The sequence below is a fragment of the Triplophysa dalaica genome, chromosome 7 (assembly GCF_015846415.1).
Source record: "Triplophysa dalaica isolate WHDGS20190420 chromosome 7, ASM1584641v1, whole genome shotgun sequence".
NCBI classification, from domain to species: Eukaryota; Metazoa; Chordata; class Actinopteri; order Cypriniformes; family Nemacheilidae; genus Triplophysa; species Triplophysa dalaica.
The window spans coordinates 9,074,656-9,092,467 of record NC_079548.1 but is presented as its reverse complement, the minus strand read 5'-3'; the positions used below and the strand labels follow the sequence as shown (position 1 = coordinate 9,092,467).

General features: G+C 39.1%; 1 protein-coding gene across 1 annotated transcript; it reads right to left on the bottom strand.

Annotated features, from left to right (window-relative positions):
- Positions 1 to 2,074: 2,074 nt before the first annotated feature.
- Positions 2,075 to 12,168, bottom strand: rnd2 (Rho family GTPase 2). Its single transcript, XM_056751920.1, has 5 exons — positions 11,777 to 12,168; positions 11,066 to 11,153; positions 6,128 to 6,237; positions 3,358 to 3,492; positions 2,075 to 3,109 (listed from the first exon to the last, which is right to left on the bottom strand). The coding sequence occupies exons 1-5, from the start codon at positions 11,891 to 11,893 to the stop codon at positions 2,840 to 2,842; spliced, it is 720 nt and encodes a 239-aa protein (XP_056607898.1). The 5' UTR covers positions 11,894 to 12,168; the 3' UTR covers positions 2,075 to 2,839.
- Positions 12,169 to 17,812: the final 5,644 nt, after the last annotated feature.

Sequence of the window (17,812 nt, the reverse complement as noted above, 5' to 3'; positions counted from 1 at the left end):
ACCACTGTAAAGACATTATGGATTTCGATGAACCTGAAAGCTAAAATTCTAAGCTTTACATAGATACTAAACTTGAGTGGGTAATTCCCAAATAGCGGGCATCAGCGAGAGAAGTTTGTAGGTGTGTTTCTTGCCATTTTTCTTAGCGATTTTGCTTAATCCTCTCACAAAAATGAAGTTTTGTTATACGTACAGTAGGAACATGATCTTCAACTAATATCCTTTTGATTTTTGGCATTAAAGAAAAATCTATAATTTTGACCCATACAATATATTGTTGACTATTGCTACAAATACACCCCTGCAAAATCTTTTTTATGGTCCAGGGAAAACATACATGTATGTTACAATTTCTATAGTGTTTCCTTTAGAAATGTCCAATTTCACATTCCACAGTCAAAAACTAGTTTGGTCTTTGAAGGGGGAATGTGTCTTTGAAAATACAGAGAGCATATGATGACCAACTGGCTGCCAGGTGCACACATTGACTAATCCTCTTTACTCGTGAGCTAGGGCTCGGTTGGTCATCACTGTTGCTGCCAGTCCCACCTGCTGCTGTCAGAAAGTCATTCCACATGTTTCTGTGTGACCTGCGATGCACATGTGTTACAGAACGTGCAAAACGTTGCATATTTAAAAGACCTCAATTTGAACACTGTCACTATATACAGTTGGATGCATGACTTTTGTGCGTGTGTGTGAATGCGTGCATGTGATGTTTCTTTCTTTCGTCAAACAGATGGACTTTTTCATAGAGCTTTCAGAAACCACGGCAACAGCATTCTCCACACACTAGACTAGACTAATTATGATGTCACAAAGGCTGTACATAGTTGCCTTGGCAATGACTGCATGTTGCTGATAAATGAAGCCGTGGTGTTTTTTGTGCATCTGACTGCCTCCAAGAGAATTTACATACAGATATGACTATACAGTTATATCTTGTACAAAGGTGGATTTCTTGAGTTGCACCTCAATGTGTTTGGATTATGGCTTTATTAGAATAAAAAACAGAGAGCAACTCTTATAACACAGAGGGTAATAAAAACAGGAAACATTCCTAAAGCGCACGTGGAGCATTTAATAATTTCTTTATATTTTTGTGTCTCGAATGTCTTTCCTGTTGGTCCCTTTTCTATTATCTTTGCACATTTTGTAATTGTTATCAGTATAGTATAGTATAATATCATGATGAAGCGTTTTATGTAACTGGGACAATTTTCGAGACAAAAATCAATCTTTATATGATAAACAACAGCATGATCCAAATTACATTTATAAAATGAAACTTGTATTTATTTTCCCACGAGAAATTAAAGTGTAAGGAATAGTTCACACAGGAAAAAAAATTGTCCTCATTTACTCACCCTAAAAATAATAATAATATGTTTTATTTACATAGTTTCTTTCCACAACTCAATGACGCTTTACAATAAAGCCAAACAAAAAACATAGATACCACACAGATACCTTTTGAGGAATAAAAATCTGAAAATAGGTGAGTAATGTTTTGTATTCAGACAAGTTATTTGCACAGCAGAGTGATCTTGGAAGGGAATTCCATAATTTGGGAACAATGATAATAAGGATCTGCCCCCCATTGAAGAAATATTTTACCCAGGGAGAGCGAGGAGTCTAGAGTCAGAAGACTGAAGTGAGCGAGATGGAGTAAATGGGAGGAGCACCTCGCTGAGATATGGTGGAGCCAAACCATGAAGACATTCAAAAGTTAGCAGGAGAATTTTAGAAAACTCTTAACTTGTTCCAAATCTGTACAAATTTCTTTGTTCTAACAAACACAGAGAAAGATATTTGGAAGAATGCTTATAACAAAACATTGACTCCCATAGTAGGAACAATTACAATGGTAGTCAAAAGTGGCCCACAACTGTTTTCTTTCCAACGTTCTTCAAAATGTCTTATTTAGTGTTCAACAGAAAAAAGATATTTATAATGCATTGTTTCCTACTATGGTAGTCAATGGTGGCCAAGAACTGTTTGGTTTCAAGCATTCTTCCAAATATCTTTCTCTGTGTTCATCAGAACAAAGAAATGTATATAGGTTTTGAACAACTTGAGGATGAGTAAATGAAGACTTTTTTGTGTGAACAGTTCCTTTATGTACATACTAATGGCAATGTGTGACGCCCGCTCACAAGTGTCTACCATTCGCAATGGCGTTCCTCTATAGTGTGAATGATGTCTTTGTGATGTCCCAAAGCATGACTGATTGTTCTAAAAAGAGTGAACATGTCAGATGTCTTTGTTTTGTGACGCTAATGCTCATCATTGCTAATGCTGGGAAAAGATTCTCAGGATTCCAGTGATTTAGTTCCACGCAAATGCGCTTGTGACAGATCTGTGATCTCTAGAGAGGTGTGTCCCAATAGAGAAAATAAAACAGTGACAGTATTAAAAACGGTCCACAAAAATTACTCTGGAGATTTTCAAACACCAACGTAAAAAACATGTTAAACACCAACGCAGAATTGCTGATTTTCATTAGCCTTATCTTATAGCTGTGGACCACAGTACTTTTGTAACTATCAAAACAAAAGCTGTCCAGGCAACAAAATTCCAAATCTTTTTTTATTATTTTGATTCTCTTTGCTTTGAAGTCTGCTACGTAACACCACAATGATAAAAATAAAGGCCAAGAAGATACAGTTAATAAATAGAACTCCTCTTTATAATGTATATCACACCTGTACAGTCCTGTGGGTCACATATGACCCTCAGTGTCCCATAAACACACAATACATTGCACATGTCTTAGTTCATACGCACCACTGTGACTGAGTGTGCATGTCCAGGTGTGCGCTTTGGTGCGTGTTTTGGGCTACATGATTGTGCAGCTCTTTGCTCTGTCCTCTCTCAGGGTTGGGGCGGGTTCGAGGGGCGTGGCTTGTGAGCTGACCGGCAGTAGAGGCTGATTAGACATTCGTTTGAGAGTGCGGCGTGAGGAGCTTCTTTTGAGGCTAGGGGCGGGGCCACGTCTGACGGACACAAGAGTGGTGATGTGAAAGACGTCTCGCACGCTGTTCACGCACATGCGAGAAGAGCATTCGACGTACGCGACAGCGCCCAGCTCACGAGCTCGTAGACTCCCCTAATAGAAAAAACAACATAAAGAAAGAAACTAATATGAAGTATGATAGCATTTTACGTATTTGTTTATCAAAACTGTATCATTTTCTCATATGTAGTATTCTATTAAAGTAAAATTTGTATAAATGACAGCAAAAGCTGAACTTAATGTCAAGGCTAAAATCTCATGCTCTTTCTTGTAGCAGCTTTGGTAAACAGTTATTTTACAACACACAATCCTTTTTTGTGCGAGTGTGTATATGTGTTCACCTGTTCATGTGTGACAGGTATGAGCCGCTGTTTGGACAGTTCTCGTAAGGTGTTGACGTCTGTCCTCATGTCGAGTTTACAGCCGACCAACACCAACTTTGCACTGGGACAGTATTCCTGAGCTTCGAGCTGCCACTGAAAGACAGACAGACTTTGTCATTTGCGAGTTGCTTTGGATGCATACGTAACACATTTAGCACGAGTCCATCTCATCCATGTCCTCTCCTTCCCTATCATTTATTCTGCGTTTTGATTTTCCTTTTGGATTGTGGCACATTTGTAGCAGAATAATGACAACCTGTTTTACATCGTTTGTATTATCTGCTGTGACTTCTGTGAATTATGAAGTTGTATGCGTGTATAGTGTTAGAGAGAATGCAAATTGGACATTAGTTACATCCAGACTCATTAACATTTCCTCTCACAGCGTGTCTATTGGTCCAGTACGGCCGTTTCGCGAACATTCCTGCTGTTGCTGAAACATTCAAACCAGTGTAAACAGGGTGAGTATGAGAGCGAGAGTGTGTGTTTGTGAAGTGCAGTGGCCCCCGCTGAATTCAACTATCTGAGGTGTGGCACCATTTCACTGGTTCTGAATGTGTTCAACCATCCATCAAAACAGCACAGTGATCTTTAACCTTAAATGCCACCCATAACTAGCCAATCAGATGTCATCCCCTTCTTTCTATATTCCACATCAGGCTTTAGCTCTGACCGGTGGCCTCAATGGGATCCCAAGAGCGCTGCAAAAGTTAAAAAAATGTGCAACATGTTTCTAGCGGGGCAGGGTGAGCTGAGGAACGGTGAAGGTCAGAGGTTATTGAACGCCCAGCAGGAGAAATCAACAACAAAGGGCATTTGAACAGATTTTCGAGTCATTACTTTAGATCTCTCTGTCATCGCTAAATACTTTAAACGAGTACCGTGATATTTTGTGTTTACCGTGATAAACAAACCTTGATTACATTTTTATACTTAGTAGAGTATCATTCTTACCAAAATACTAGTTACTATATTTATTGTTACAGCAGTTTTTTTAAAGGGATAGTTCTCCCAAAATGTTTATTCTGTCATCATTCAGCTTAACTTTCTTTATGACTTTCTTCTGCAGAAGTTATTTTGAAGAATGTTGGCAACCGAACAACGGCGGTACTTATTCACTTCTATTGTTTAGCCACATTGGGTACCGCCGTTGCCAACATTCTTTATAGTATCACCTTTTGTGTTCTGCAATAGAAAGAAAGTCATACAAGTTTGAAATGACAAGACGATGAGTAAATGATCACAGAATTGTCATTTTGGTGGAACTATCCCTTTAATATATTATATATACAGATTTCTTTTTTTTAATTCTTGTTTGGATTCATCCATACAGGATGCTTGCGTAGTTGCATACTTTAAGTTAATAAAAAAGAATACAATAGGCTATATATTATATCATATAGGTGCTGTCATACTCCCTACTATATTTAATTCTGACCAATTCTCAGACAGAGAACACACATTTAAGTTCACAACCTCATAACCATTTAATTGTTCTTGTGTGAAACTGCTCTGCTGTCATCCTCCCGCTGCGAAGCACCCACAAACAAAAACTTCTCTTAGTCGACAGTTATATTGTGTTTCACAGCGAGATAATAATGCTGCAAGTATGTGGGCATGTTTACACACAATAGCTGCGTCTGAAATCACATTACTGTGACAGTACGTGCTGAATTTGAATAAGTACCTACCTACCGGCTGTTAAAACAATACGTTCTATACAGTATGAGTGGGAATAGTATGAATACATTTGGGACCTACTGCATCCGCCATGTTTTATGGTCATTCATCCCATATGCTCTTTGACCTATGATGTATTAAAAACAACCCAAACGTGAGTGTTGATAAAAACATAATTTAGTAACAGGAAATTCATTTATTGGCACTTAGATTAAAAACGGATTTCGCCTTTAAGAGTACATAACTAGGGATTGTTAAGGTCCTACTTTGGTTTATGAAACGACAACAACAGGTTTATGTATGTAGAAGGTAATAGGTAGTTATTCCTACCTTACTTCTTGACTGACTCTCAAATGATTCGTTCCGCGATTCATCTGTCTAATCCCCTACTTTCCGCCAGCCTAGTCTGTGATTGGTAAAATGGTCTAGCCTGCTGTGATTGGTCTACTGCAAATGAGGCTCACAAGCTACAGTGTTTGGGGGGGAAGAGTAAAGTTTTTGCGGGCAGTCCTAGCAAAATGTAGGTGGGGACTATATGTAGTGACGTTAATCCGTGGCGATTCGCGAATCGGACTAGGGGCGACTCGTTTGCGTGATTCAGAGTCGACTCCCTTTTTTCCAAGCCAATAACTTTGTTATTCATTCACCTTCGGATTTACAACTTGGCAGACTGCTTACTTACAAACACGGCAACATTACATCCTGCATGAAATGTCATTTTCGTGATCTCATGTTATGTACTCTTTAAAGTTTTGTGCTATTTTTATTTGATTTAAAATTTGCCTGTTTCTCAGCTCTCGTGGGATCATGGGATAGTTCGGGTATTTCCCGCCTACTGTTTTTAGCAAACTGAGGTTTCGATACTCATTTTCGTCTACTATGTAGTATGGAAATAGGCAGTTTCGGACACAGCCAATGTCTTTCAGTGTGTGCCGTCACAAATATACCATACACGGAATAAGCTTCTTTTGAGTCATTTTTTTTTACATTTTCAACAGAGAAGAGGAATCGACCGGAGAGAGGACCAGAAAAGAGAGATGATTCTGACCTTTTTAGGGATGCTGTCCAGAGTTTCTGGCCTGCTGATATCAAAACAGATGAGCACAGCATCGCAGTCTGGATATGCCAGGGGTCGCACATTATCATAATACGAGGACCCTGCGGAACACAGTCACAGTTAAAGGTCTGGATGTAAACATGAAAAAGTTTATATTTAATTGAAAGAGCAAAACAGTTATGATGGTGCTCACAAACAAATTATGTACAAAAAGGGTCATCCAGCAGGACAGACTGTTATTGATGCATGTTAATACCACAGAAGGACAGCAAGAGAAAGTATAGTATGCAAATAATCCAATTTTGAAAATACATACTGATACGGTATGCTTATTGTGCGCAATGTGCAAATTTTGTGTAAACATGCTAAGAACGACCGCGTTAATTAACGGGCCCGGGAGTGATGTCCCACCACCTCTCGCCCTCCTATCGATGGCACTGCATGAAATACCCGGATGACTTAGTGCATTTGCCAAAATGTGCAGTCAATGTCAAAGCACACTGTGCAGAATGCTTTCACACACAGTGCAATGCACTTGACTTGACTTGTCATGTCTAGTGTAATAAATGAAACAAAAGTAATTAGCGCTGCGATGCTTGATGTCCATTTAAAGTTAATATCGATGAAAAAGGCGAATTATTTATTGTTACAACCTACAGTATATGTTAACTAAGCAACTGGGATGCAATGGGGTGGGGCAACATCGTTGAATACTATTATTTGGGTAAAAGTCACGTTTAACACAAAAACAAAGCTTCATTGCCAAAACTTTCGCCATTTCCATTCAAAATGATAGTATATAGTACATTGTATGATACAGGATATTCAGTATGAATTTATCTAGTATTCCATTCCCAACACACTGTTTGTTTCCTTTCCTGTTATGTTTACAATAGTGCTCTAGCATACGACACACTGGACAATCTGTTTAAATAAATTCCCATACAGTGCACAGTATATACATACATGTTAACTGTCATTGTCTGCCAACAACATCTCCTTTTTGTGACTTTGCATTCGACTCTCAAACAGCTGTCCCTCCCTCGAGAGAGGACATGAATCCACACACATAAAGAGAGATAGTGAGAGAGAGAGACAGGAAGTGTGAGAGTGACAATGAGCGTTTTGAAGCTGATCAAAGCTATCAGCTGGCCTCAAGAGTCACCCAATAGGCCCCAAGTCCTGCAATCCCCTCTGGCAGGCCTGTCAACTACAGCCAAAGAATGATGCTTAACAAGACAGGAAGGACTTTGATGAGGGTGCAAATAAGGATAAAAAGTATAGAAATATGCTCTGTAAGAAATGGAAATGGGCTGGAAAAAAACAAAGAAAGTCTATTTTTGTGGAAATATTGCTTGTTTTGTATATGATTGTAGGAAGCGACACAAATCCCCATTTTTGGTTCTCCCATAACAGGGTCTAAAGCACTAACACACCACAAAGAACCATTCAGTCAAATGTTCTTTAATTAACTCTTTCTTACCCTTTTAAGGTACCTTTTTTCGGCACAAAGAACCTTTTGTAAAAAAGAAAGGATCATTGGATGTTTAAGTTTCTTTATAGAACAATTTAGACATAAAAAAAGGTTATTCCATGGTTGGCCTATTGTGAAGCATCTCTTAACAGTGTAGCATTAGTTTGTGTGAGTGTGTACTTCTTTTAAATACTTTTTTCTGTTTAACAACTAGGGATGCACCGATCCGATACTCTGGATCGGAATTGGGGCCGATCCAGGTCTTTTTAGCTGGATCGGGTATCGGACTGACGGGTTCTCTTCAGTCCGATCCGTTGCGATACCCGTGGATGTTACTCTAAAGCTTCATAAAGGACTAACTATCAGGAAATTACCATAAACGTTGTCATGCACTGTTTTCGATGTCATGTATTTCGATAGCTTTATGCGAGGAATAAACCAATATAGCATAATTAAAAAACTCTGACCTCCGCTGGTGCGGTCATCTGTCAATCTCAATCCAGCATGCGTGTGTCCGGGAACAGTCAGGACGTTACTCGTTCAAAAGTTTTCAATATTCTTCATAACCACTAGATAATAGTCTGTGGTTTTGTTTAAAATGCATTTTGCCGGAGACTGTACTCGCTGAGTGTAACGTTATTAGATTCAAGCACTAGAAGCGGTCTATGTTATGCGTCATTCATACATAACTTTAAACTTTAGGATGGATTCAATGTTCTATGATTTAAACACATAACATATCTCTTCTCTTTGTGTTATAACTGTTTTGAACTTGGGAAGCAAAGATCCCCGCGACATCAGGATCATCACTATCCGGGATGCTCGTGAGTGAAGCGGGTGCATTAAGCGCATCATTCTGCGTCCAATGCGCATGACTTTAAATAACGTAGAAGCGAATGTATTAAGCGCATCATTTTGTGTCCAGGATGTGCATGAGCGAGTTTGGTGACTTTCATATTGTGATAGCTTTGTGTAATAAACAGATTTATTTGTTAAACATTTTGTAAGTATCTGTGCTTTATGAGACCACATTTTTGTTTTGTATGTATTTTTAAGTTTAATACAGCACTTAATTACATTTAAAAAAATCATACTTTTAAGTAAAAATACTTAAGTAAAGGAAAATGGTAGATTTTAATGTACTCATGGATTTAAAGTAAAAAAAACATTTGTTTATGGACTGTAGTGGAGTAAGTATGATGTGCTTCATACTGTAGGGAAATATTTTTGTCCAAAGTACTCTGATAAAGTACAGATATTTTAAAATGTACTTGAAAGTAAACATGCTTAACTATCCACCTCTGGCAATAAAAGTTAAAATATGGAAGTCTACTTTGATCATGAAAAACAGTGCTAGTATCGGATCAGAATCGGTATCGGCCGATACGCAGAATTCAGGTATCGGAATTGGATCGGAAAGGAAAAAGTAGTATCGGTGCATCCCTATTAACAACTTGAAAATTCCTTGTCATTGGTCACTGTCCTCTGCTGCTCCGCAGAACACCAGCGCCGCACGAAAAACCGTTAATTTCCTGTCTTGTTTGTAGTGGGTGTTAAATGGCACTGTAGAGTTTTCGGCCGGCTGTGTTTTGGTGTTGTGCTCAGGTGGTTATTACTGTGATTACGTCTGTAGTGCCAGACATAATTTGTATGTTGTTAAGAACAGTGTGTCCGTGTAAAACGCTGCCCTGCATCTTTGGCAGTAAACTTCTTCTCCTAGTCACTTGGGTTCACCTCTCACCAGCCGTGCAGCTGTGTGTGAAGCTGAAATCTATGTGGAGTCATTAAAGATTGTAGCAGATGTTGGCATAAGCAGAAATGTGTCGGACACACACACACACACAAAGACATACACACAGCTATAATAAAAATGATTCTGACTTGTCTCTCAATTTGTAAAAACAAACAAAAAACGCTGACATTTTGAGGGAGGGATGATGCAAATACAGAAGCGTATACACAACAAAGACAATTTGTCTCATTTCTCATTAGTCATCATCGGTCATAATTCTCCATACGGTTCGGCCAAGTCACAATCATCCCGTTTTTACAAATGTAAATTCCAACAACTGCCATAAAAGATGATATATTGGGAAATTCTTGCGTTTTGTATAGATTAATTCCAGCACCTTGAATTACATTTAAATAGCATCCGAGTAAGTCTGTTACACCAACAGTAAACATTTATAGGTCACTTTGGCTAAACAGCACTGCCCAATAAAATATCTAAATATACTGTACGCTTTTGTACACAAATCCCAAGGGTGACTAGCTGTTCTGAAGAGGGCTTACCAATACCACTTTTAAACATTGACAGTTCACAAAGCAGCTGAACTTTATTTTCATAGTGTCTATAGAATGGCCCCTGCTGAGCATTGTGCCCCAGAATCTGGAACGTGAAACCTTACAGTAAAGTGAAGATTTACTCTCGACAGGGTTACAGTCTGACCCATCTAAACCCCTCGAACCAACAGCGGGAGAGGAAAACATTCCCATAGGAACTTAAAAAAGACGATTCCCAAAAAGGACTTTTATAGCTGGGTGGGGAAACACGCAGCAGCTCAAAGCGGGGATTTATGGGTCACGCATGCTGAGAAACCCCTGAAGTGTGTGTCAGGAGTGATGTAGCTTAACACTCAATGTGGTAAAATCCACACTAACAGTACTTGAGCTTTAGCCAACATGTTTATTCCTCTTTGTTTTATTACTTCATTACATAGAGTCCCACGTTAAGCCATTTATATTAAATATCCTCATCTAGAGGTCACATCACATCATACACCATTTCATTTTTAAATCAAAATGTGGAGAGAAAAACTGAAATGAAACACTCCTCCGTTAAAAAGCAATAAAGATCAGAGAACCATGATCAGTCTCACATAAAAACACACAAGGGGTCGTGCAGAGCATGGGAGGGGTCAGCAGGCATCAGGTCAGGAATGAAGAGCATCCATGACTGGCACCAGGATTTGTTACAGAAAATATTCTCTCATGAACAGTTTAATGCTATGTGACGTCTCTCTTTCTAATGCGTCACAGAGTCATAGACAACATACAACCCAAAAAGTATATTTTTTATGAGAATCTGACCCTGTTAATCACTCTTCTTGAGATCTTCTAATTTGCCAAGTTACCAAATCTTGCAGATATTGCATTAAACATTACAATACATCAAAGAATGAATCTGGACTGTTATTCATGGTTTTGATCAGCTCTTACGTAGGCCAACATTTTTACAGACAAATATGAACAAAGAAAAATAACCGAATTTTTTTACAGTAGGCTCTGAAACATCAAATCATGCAATATTATTATTTTCTCTATTATTATTCTCGTGTTATTAATCTGTCTGTCTCTTCTACATTTACACTCATGTCTGGTTGACCCCGAAGGTTTGGCAATTCTCAATTCACTTTGGATCGCTATTTAGTTCTGAGGCCAGTAACAGATCTTACCTGATGTATCCCACATGTTCAGCTCAATGCGATGTTTATCAATCTCGAAGCTGGCAGTGTAGTTCTCAAACACAGTGGGCACATAACTCTGCAATAAAAATAGCTTTCAATTACCCCAACAATCCTCACTGGGCATTACAATGCAGTAGGCTATACTTCCTTCATATTCACCATGATATATACTTAATTTGACAATATGGGGCCAGGATAAAGAACCAGAGACACTATGTAAATGACGTAAATAACTTGACTTAATTGCTCCAGTTGTTGTTCGGGAGGGGTGTACTTCATGATGAAGGTCCCTGACCGTTCCGCCGCGTCTCGCACCATCGTCGCGTTTCAGCAGCCGCGTATCACTTCAAAAGAAATGCTCATATCTATAAAACTTTTTATATCTTATCCTGTCGCGCTCAACCGTACAGTTTTATTTATCTCGGAACATTCAGAGAGTGGAATCGCAAAATGTTTGTGTGTGACTCATTGATGCAAGGTTATGGGTTCGCATCTTGGAGCAAACACATAAATTGCTGGAAAAATTCACCTCAATGTACAGTAACTTTAAATAAACCGTCTGTTTGATTAAAAATGAAAATAACTTATGCCCCGGAGTTTAAAGCGTTATGATAAAACTCACACACTATGAATCTTCATTATTTTGTAGGCTATCGTATTTTCTGTCCAAACAGTAATTAATTTAGGTTATTGGTTCACCTCTGGGTAGTTGTCCTTGGCGAACACATGCAACAGCGTCGTTTTTCCACACTGAGTGTCCCCGACCACCACGATCTTACAGCGACTGCACTGCCCCTCCATCATCGTCATAATCATCTGCACTGTCCTCAGTCTCAGCGTTTATGATCACCATGCGCTACCTGATATCGTTCCTTTATAGAGCTGAATGAGAGTACATACAGTGTCTGACTCTGGAGTGAACGGGTAACCTATGTGACAGAGAGAGAGAGTCCACTTCACAGTGGCGCGCGCCCCTCCCCTGTCCGCTTGTCAGTCTCCCAGTTCCCACGGTGACACCACGCGCCGAGCCTCCTCTCGCGTCAGGAGCGCGGTCTTGCTGCAGCCCCCTCGACAAGAGGGCTAATGTCAAATGACATCGCTTGTCTTAATTGCTTTTTATTGCGGTTTGTGCGTTAAAGTGACATTTTAAAACATTGGGCACTTAACAGATTACCAAATCTGAAGAAGCATGCCGTTTGCACAGGTAAAGTTATAACTTCATAACTGCACGTGTTAATACACGAGATTTTTCAAGCCACGAATATAGACTTTTTACGAATGCATATTTTAAATGTATTTCATTAAAAACACTTACAGTTCCCGGTTTCACCATGTCATGTTAAGTCATAGATGTCCAGAACACAGGAAATTCATGTTTTAACGTTAATATAAAGAAGTATTACGTTATGAGTATCTTAAACATCCAGTGAAATTAAAACGAAAGTTTATTTCCTTCTATTAAAAATGAATGCGCCTTACTGTGTGTTCAGACCAAACGCGAATGAAGCGTTACTGTGTGTTCAGACCAAACGCGAATGAAGCGTTACTGTGTGTTCAGACCAAACGCGAATGAAGCGTTACTGTGTGTTCAGACCAAACGCGAATGAAACGTTAAGCGCGAGTGATTTACATGTTAAGTGTATGCAAAGACGCGATAGTCCTACTTGCGGCGCGATTTGCGCAGCGCGAAGGACGCGAATTGAGCGTTCGAGTTGAAAAATATTAACTTTGGCGAAAATTCGCGCCGCGTTAACCAATCAGGAGCTTGCTATAGTAGTGAGGTGATTATGATGTTGCGAACAGAGGCAGAAATCCCAAACAACAATGGAGGACAAAATCATCGTTGCTGTATGTGGATACCTGGAGCTGTACGATACATCTTACTTCTATCTAAACAGAAATCTTGCTTGGAAGAAAGTGAGTGTGGAGGACGGACAATCTGGTAAATTGTCAAAAACGATCTTTTCACAATTTGAGCAATATAAGAGACTGGAGCCGCCTAGCCGAAGCCCCTCCCATGACGCGAATTCGTGTCTGTAGTGAAGGAAATTTGTCGCGCGAATGAGTAAACTCAAAATGTTCAAGCGTCCAACTACGCGAGAAAAGCGCGATTTATTCGCGCAAGTCGCGTTTGGTCTGAACACACAGTTAAAGGTCCAGTCAGGTAATGTAGTGGCTAGGCTGCGAATTGCAACCAACCGCACACTCCACTCCCCCCTCTCCTCACTTTCTAAACACTACGACGGCTGACAGAACATGGCGAATTATTCAAGTGGACCCGCGGTGTATATAGATAGAAATAGCTCATTCTAAGGTAATAGAAAATAAAGCTTCACAGTGTAAACTCTTTATACACATCTGAAGGCTTAGCTATATATGTTGTATTGCCTTTCTTTCAATAGATCATACAGACTGGACCTTTAAGGACGTCAATGAACTGATATATATGCTATTAGGCGCTGACAAAAGTCACATTTAGGAGTTATAACACTTCATCCTCTTTTCAAAGTTCTTGTCCAATCAAAGCCACTTTAATCCGAAGAGTACATGACTGTGTGCCGTTAGCGAAACGCCATTGGTTGTTTAAAAGGGGGCGGGATTACCACTTGTCTCGCGCTCTCTGCATTTTTTCTGTTCAAAGGACGTCAACATCAAGTAATGCTGCGCGTTCCAAGGCATTGCAATTGACTTTTAATTATGTCAATTTAGTGTCATAGCAGTAATACAACTATATATTAATGTTAGACAATATGTGGTTTGCTAACATTGTGTGTTTAGTAAGCCGACAATTAAAGCACTAACAGGTCCCTCCTTACAAAGTTTTGCTTCCAACAGTCTACAACAGGCACTATTTTTTGTTGTGCTTTCCCCAAAAGAGACGGAGAATAGTCAGTTCTCAATGATACTTTCACCTTGCTTTTCCTCTGATTGTGTTGTCTCCACGTTTTATCTCTCACACAGTCAACGTGTGAAAAAGCAAAGAAAAGCACAAATGATTCACGGAGAATGGCTTTTTTGTGAGTTCTGTTGACAGGATCATTTTGTATGGTCTACACAAGAGGGCGCTATAGCACCACCGTGTCATTCATATTCTGTTTAGTCTATACACTCTGTGTATATTTGTTTGTTATTAATCGAGATTTATTCCAATGGTGGTGTTTGTGCTTTTTTGAGCCCAGGGTTTAAAATAACCCAACAGTGCACGCTGACAGAAATATGTTTTCACATTCAAAATAAAGGTTATGTCTCCATCTGCTGTTGAATAATGGAGTTGCAGTGTTCAGGGGTGTAAACCAGATTACCGCAGAAAGGTTGTTGGTGTTTGACTAGCCTGAAATACATATAGATTTAAACTTCGGCCGAAATCAAGTACAGACTTAGTTTTAAATATCTCGTTGTTTTTACTATATATTTCGTGGCTGATCGTCACGTGTGTGTGTTTGCTCTCAAACTCAGACCCAATGATTGGGCAGATTCTTACAACCACACCCATTAAGCCACTTTTTTCTTTTAACAACAGGGGGAGACAAATACCAAGCATGGGAGACCACAAACGTGAGTCATGTTATTGCACAGCAAATCGATTTAGTCGTTGTAAATGACAAACGAAACGACTTCGTTTTATTGTTGCAATTATTTAGTTGTCACAAGAAGTTTCAATAGCTTTATCATAACCACATTCCGACTGTCCATGAACCTTTTGACAATGTCATCCTGCCCTGTATGCACCTTTTGGTTGGTTGGTTGGTTGTTGGTTGGTTCCCTGTTTGTAAACCAGTGATGGCAAAGAGGATCCTGGGATACTGTCCTATGTCTGCCATTGCAGAGCTTCTAAATTAAGTTTCTAAATTAAACTATGTCAGCTAGACTGTATTGATAGGCTGTTGTTATGCAGTTTTGAGTGATTTTAGTGCATTGGCATGAGCTTGTTAGGGTGGTTGCTTACTAGATATACCAACGTGTCCAGGGCCCCCCTTCCAATAAGGAGGTTCAACCAACACCTAGTTAAAATGTGAACTCGGAGTTGTTTACACCGAGATGCAAACTTTGAGTTTTTAGTTTCAGAACAGCTGATTTGAGTTTCTATCATTTCTGGGTAGAATTACCTTGAGTTAAGCGCCTGCTCCACAACTAACGACAAGCCATGATCAATGGAGCTCCGATATTACGATTCACCATGGCAACAGCAACAAAAAAAGCAACATGGCGACAGAAAGCGTTTAAGAGCGAGGCATACTTTCCGCTCTGCATACAGTCGATTTATGTGCATGTGCTTTATTCTGTAAATGACTTAAATTACAATTAATAAGAATATAAAAGTACAAATAAACAAACAAAGGAATCAGTCAATGAACGAATAAATGAATGAAACAACATAAATAAAACGCTATTATAAAAATAACTATAATAAAAATAAAAATCACTACTCATCAGTGCTCTAGTGGTAGTGGTCTATGTGAGACGTCGGGGTGTATAGGACATTTTTTAGGGTGACAGACTCTCGTGATAGATTCAGACTGATGTACTGATCATCAGATTGAACCCTGCTCGGTGCAGATGTGGGTAGGAACAGCTGCACGTCAAAATGAATTGTTTATTATCTTTATCGCTTCATTTCTTCATTTTTCTGTATTTACACACATACTTTATTAAGTCATTTCTTATCCTCTATAGAAAACTACCATTCGTGAGAACATGTAAGGGAAAGAATATGCTTTGATGAAATACATGGCCATGATGGCCGAAATTATTGATGTAAGGAGGGATGAGATATATTTTTATATATCTAATTCACTGTAAAGAAATTTTTTACTGTTTGAATAAAAATGCACAGGGAAATGACAAAATGCCACTCGGGTCATAAATTCCTATCCTGAAATCAAAGAATATCCATCTGAATTAATGCAGCCTTACATTTTAAGGGGTCATTTGACTCGGTTAATACGAATATTATTGTTTGCTTTAGATGTAATACAATGCGTATACACTATTTAAGGTTAAAAACACTGTATTTTCCACATAGGCCTACCGTGCATGTTCGTATCTACTCTTGCTACGCCTCTCTGATATTTTACAAAGCTCATCGCTATGAAAAGCGAGGTGTGCTATGATTGGCCAGTTCACAAGTGCATAGTGAATGGTCGAATACTGCATGTAAATGTAACGCCTCTTACCACATTCGTAACATCAGGTTGCGCCGGTGTCAGTACAATGAGATTTACAAGACCGCCCACCTTACTTGCGTATACATTTGGGGGGTCTTTGTCAAATCATACCACAAAGTGACGTACATTTGTGGGGGTGTGGTTACACGAGGCGTTTCAGGCAGGTCTGGGTTCGCATTCGCTTTTAGATAGAATGCATCTTTTTATTCGGACACTTACATTTTTTTAATTTTACAAAAAATGTAGTCACTGTGATGGTCGCTATGTGATCAAAATGTGTGCCATGAATGACTATTTTAATGAATAAATAAATAAGGAACACCACTTTCGCTTTAAACAGGGGCAGGAGATCGAAAGAAAATCTGGGTTTAGCAAAGAAAACCTGCACCCAACCAGGCTCACAGAGTAAGTTACTTTGGTTACTGACTCTGAGTATAAGTTACCTCTCTTTTATAAACCGGCCTGAGTTAACCCGCTTTATCGGGTTTGACATACCTCGCATTCTGAAGCGGAAAACCCAGAGTTTCCCCCATTTCAGGGTTAAAATACTCAGACCCGGTTTAGCTTAAGTCAAGATTATGCCTTAGTTGAATTAAGATGTATACATTTTTTATAAAAATACCATAGGAGATTAAATTACTGATGTGCAGCTCAAGACAAAACAATGGCACTGATATATTTTAAGATATTGCTGGGCAAGTTTTATTCAGTAAAGACAGGTCACACATACATTTTAGACTTGGACTAGCCTTAAGCCTTGTCTGTGAAACCAGGCCTCATAGTTTTCACTTAACCTCCTTTCTGAAACGGGCCCGTGGATATATTGGTCTCTGTGTATCCAACAGGCAAGAATAAAAACATTAAATTGGTTGCCTTTAACTCAAGGTGCTGTCCAATTTGAAATGTAATTTAATTTCCAAAGCACAAATTGTGTGAAACTCATTGACAATTTTCTTTAAAAAAAGGTAATGGGTTTAAATCCTACAGTAACACCCCCATAAAATAATCGCTTCCAAAAAAACATCTGCCAAGTACATAAAAATATATTTAAATGTTACGTAAAATTCACATGCATTCCTAAATACTATATATTTCTGCTTAGCACATATACCGTAATTGTTTGCTGTCAATACTGTTGGTTAGGCCTATATGAAATAATAGAGTCTGCCTGCCAGCAGAACTTTAATCTTTAACTATAAGTGAATTTATGTTAGCCTCGTCAGGGGCAGCAGGCTGGAACATATGCACCAGACTGGCCCCTTTCTGCCAAGACTTAAACTGGGCTTCTTGAGGAGACATTGGGTGGTTTCCAATAATTTTTTTGGGTTCTAAAGCAATTTACATCGAGTCAGTGTTTCTGTAATGGTGGTAACAGAAAATTGCATTCCAGTTATTGAATCTCTTTCCTGGTTTGATCTTTGTAGCGTCAAAACTCATTTGGCTCTATGCCCTGCAGTTTACTTCCTGTTTCTCTAAAAGCACTTCCTTCGCACTTGTTGATGACTAAAAGTTTCACTGACCTTTGCTATGACAGTGGGTGGATGGGTGAGTGTGTTGTGTGGATGATTTA

What these genes read in the sequence shown, in the direction of transcription:
- rnd2 (XM_056751920.1), bottom strand. Translation starts at nt 11,893, where the DNA reads ATGATTATGACGATGATGGAGGGGCAGTGCAGTCGCTGTAAGATCGTG. An exon ending in CCAAGGACAACTACCCAGAG is followed by an intron (nt 11,154 to 11,776) that starts GTGAACCAATAA and finishes TTTTTATTGCAG; the next exon opens with AGTTATGTGCCCACTGTGTT. An exon ending in TGGACAGCATCCCTAAAAAG is followed by an intron (nt 3,493 to 6,127) that starts GTCAGAATCATC and finishes TCTGTCTTTCAG; the next exon opens with TGGCAGCTCGAAGCTCAGGA.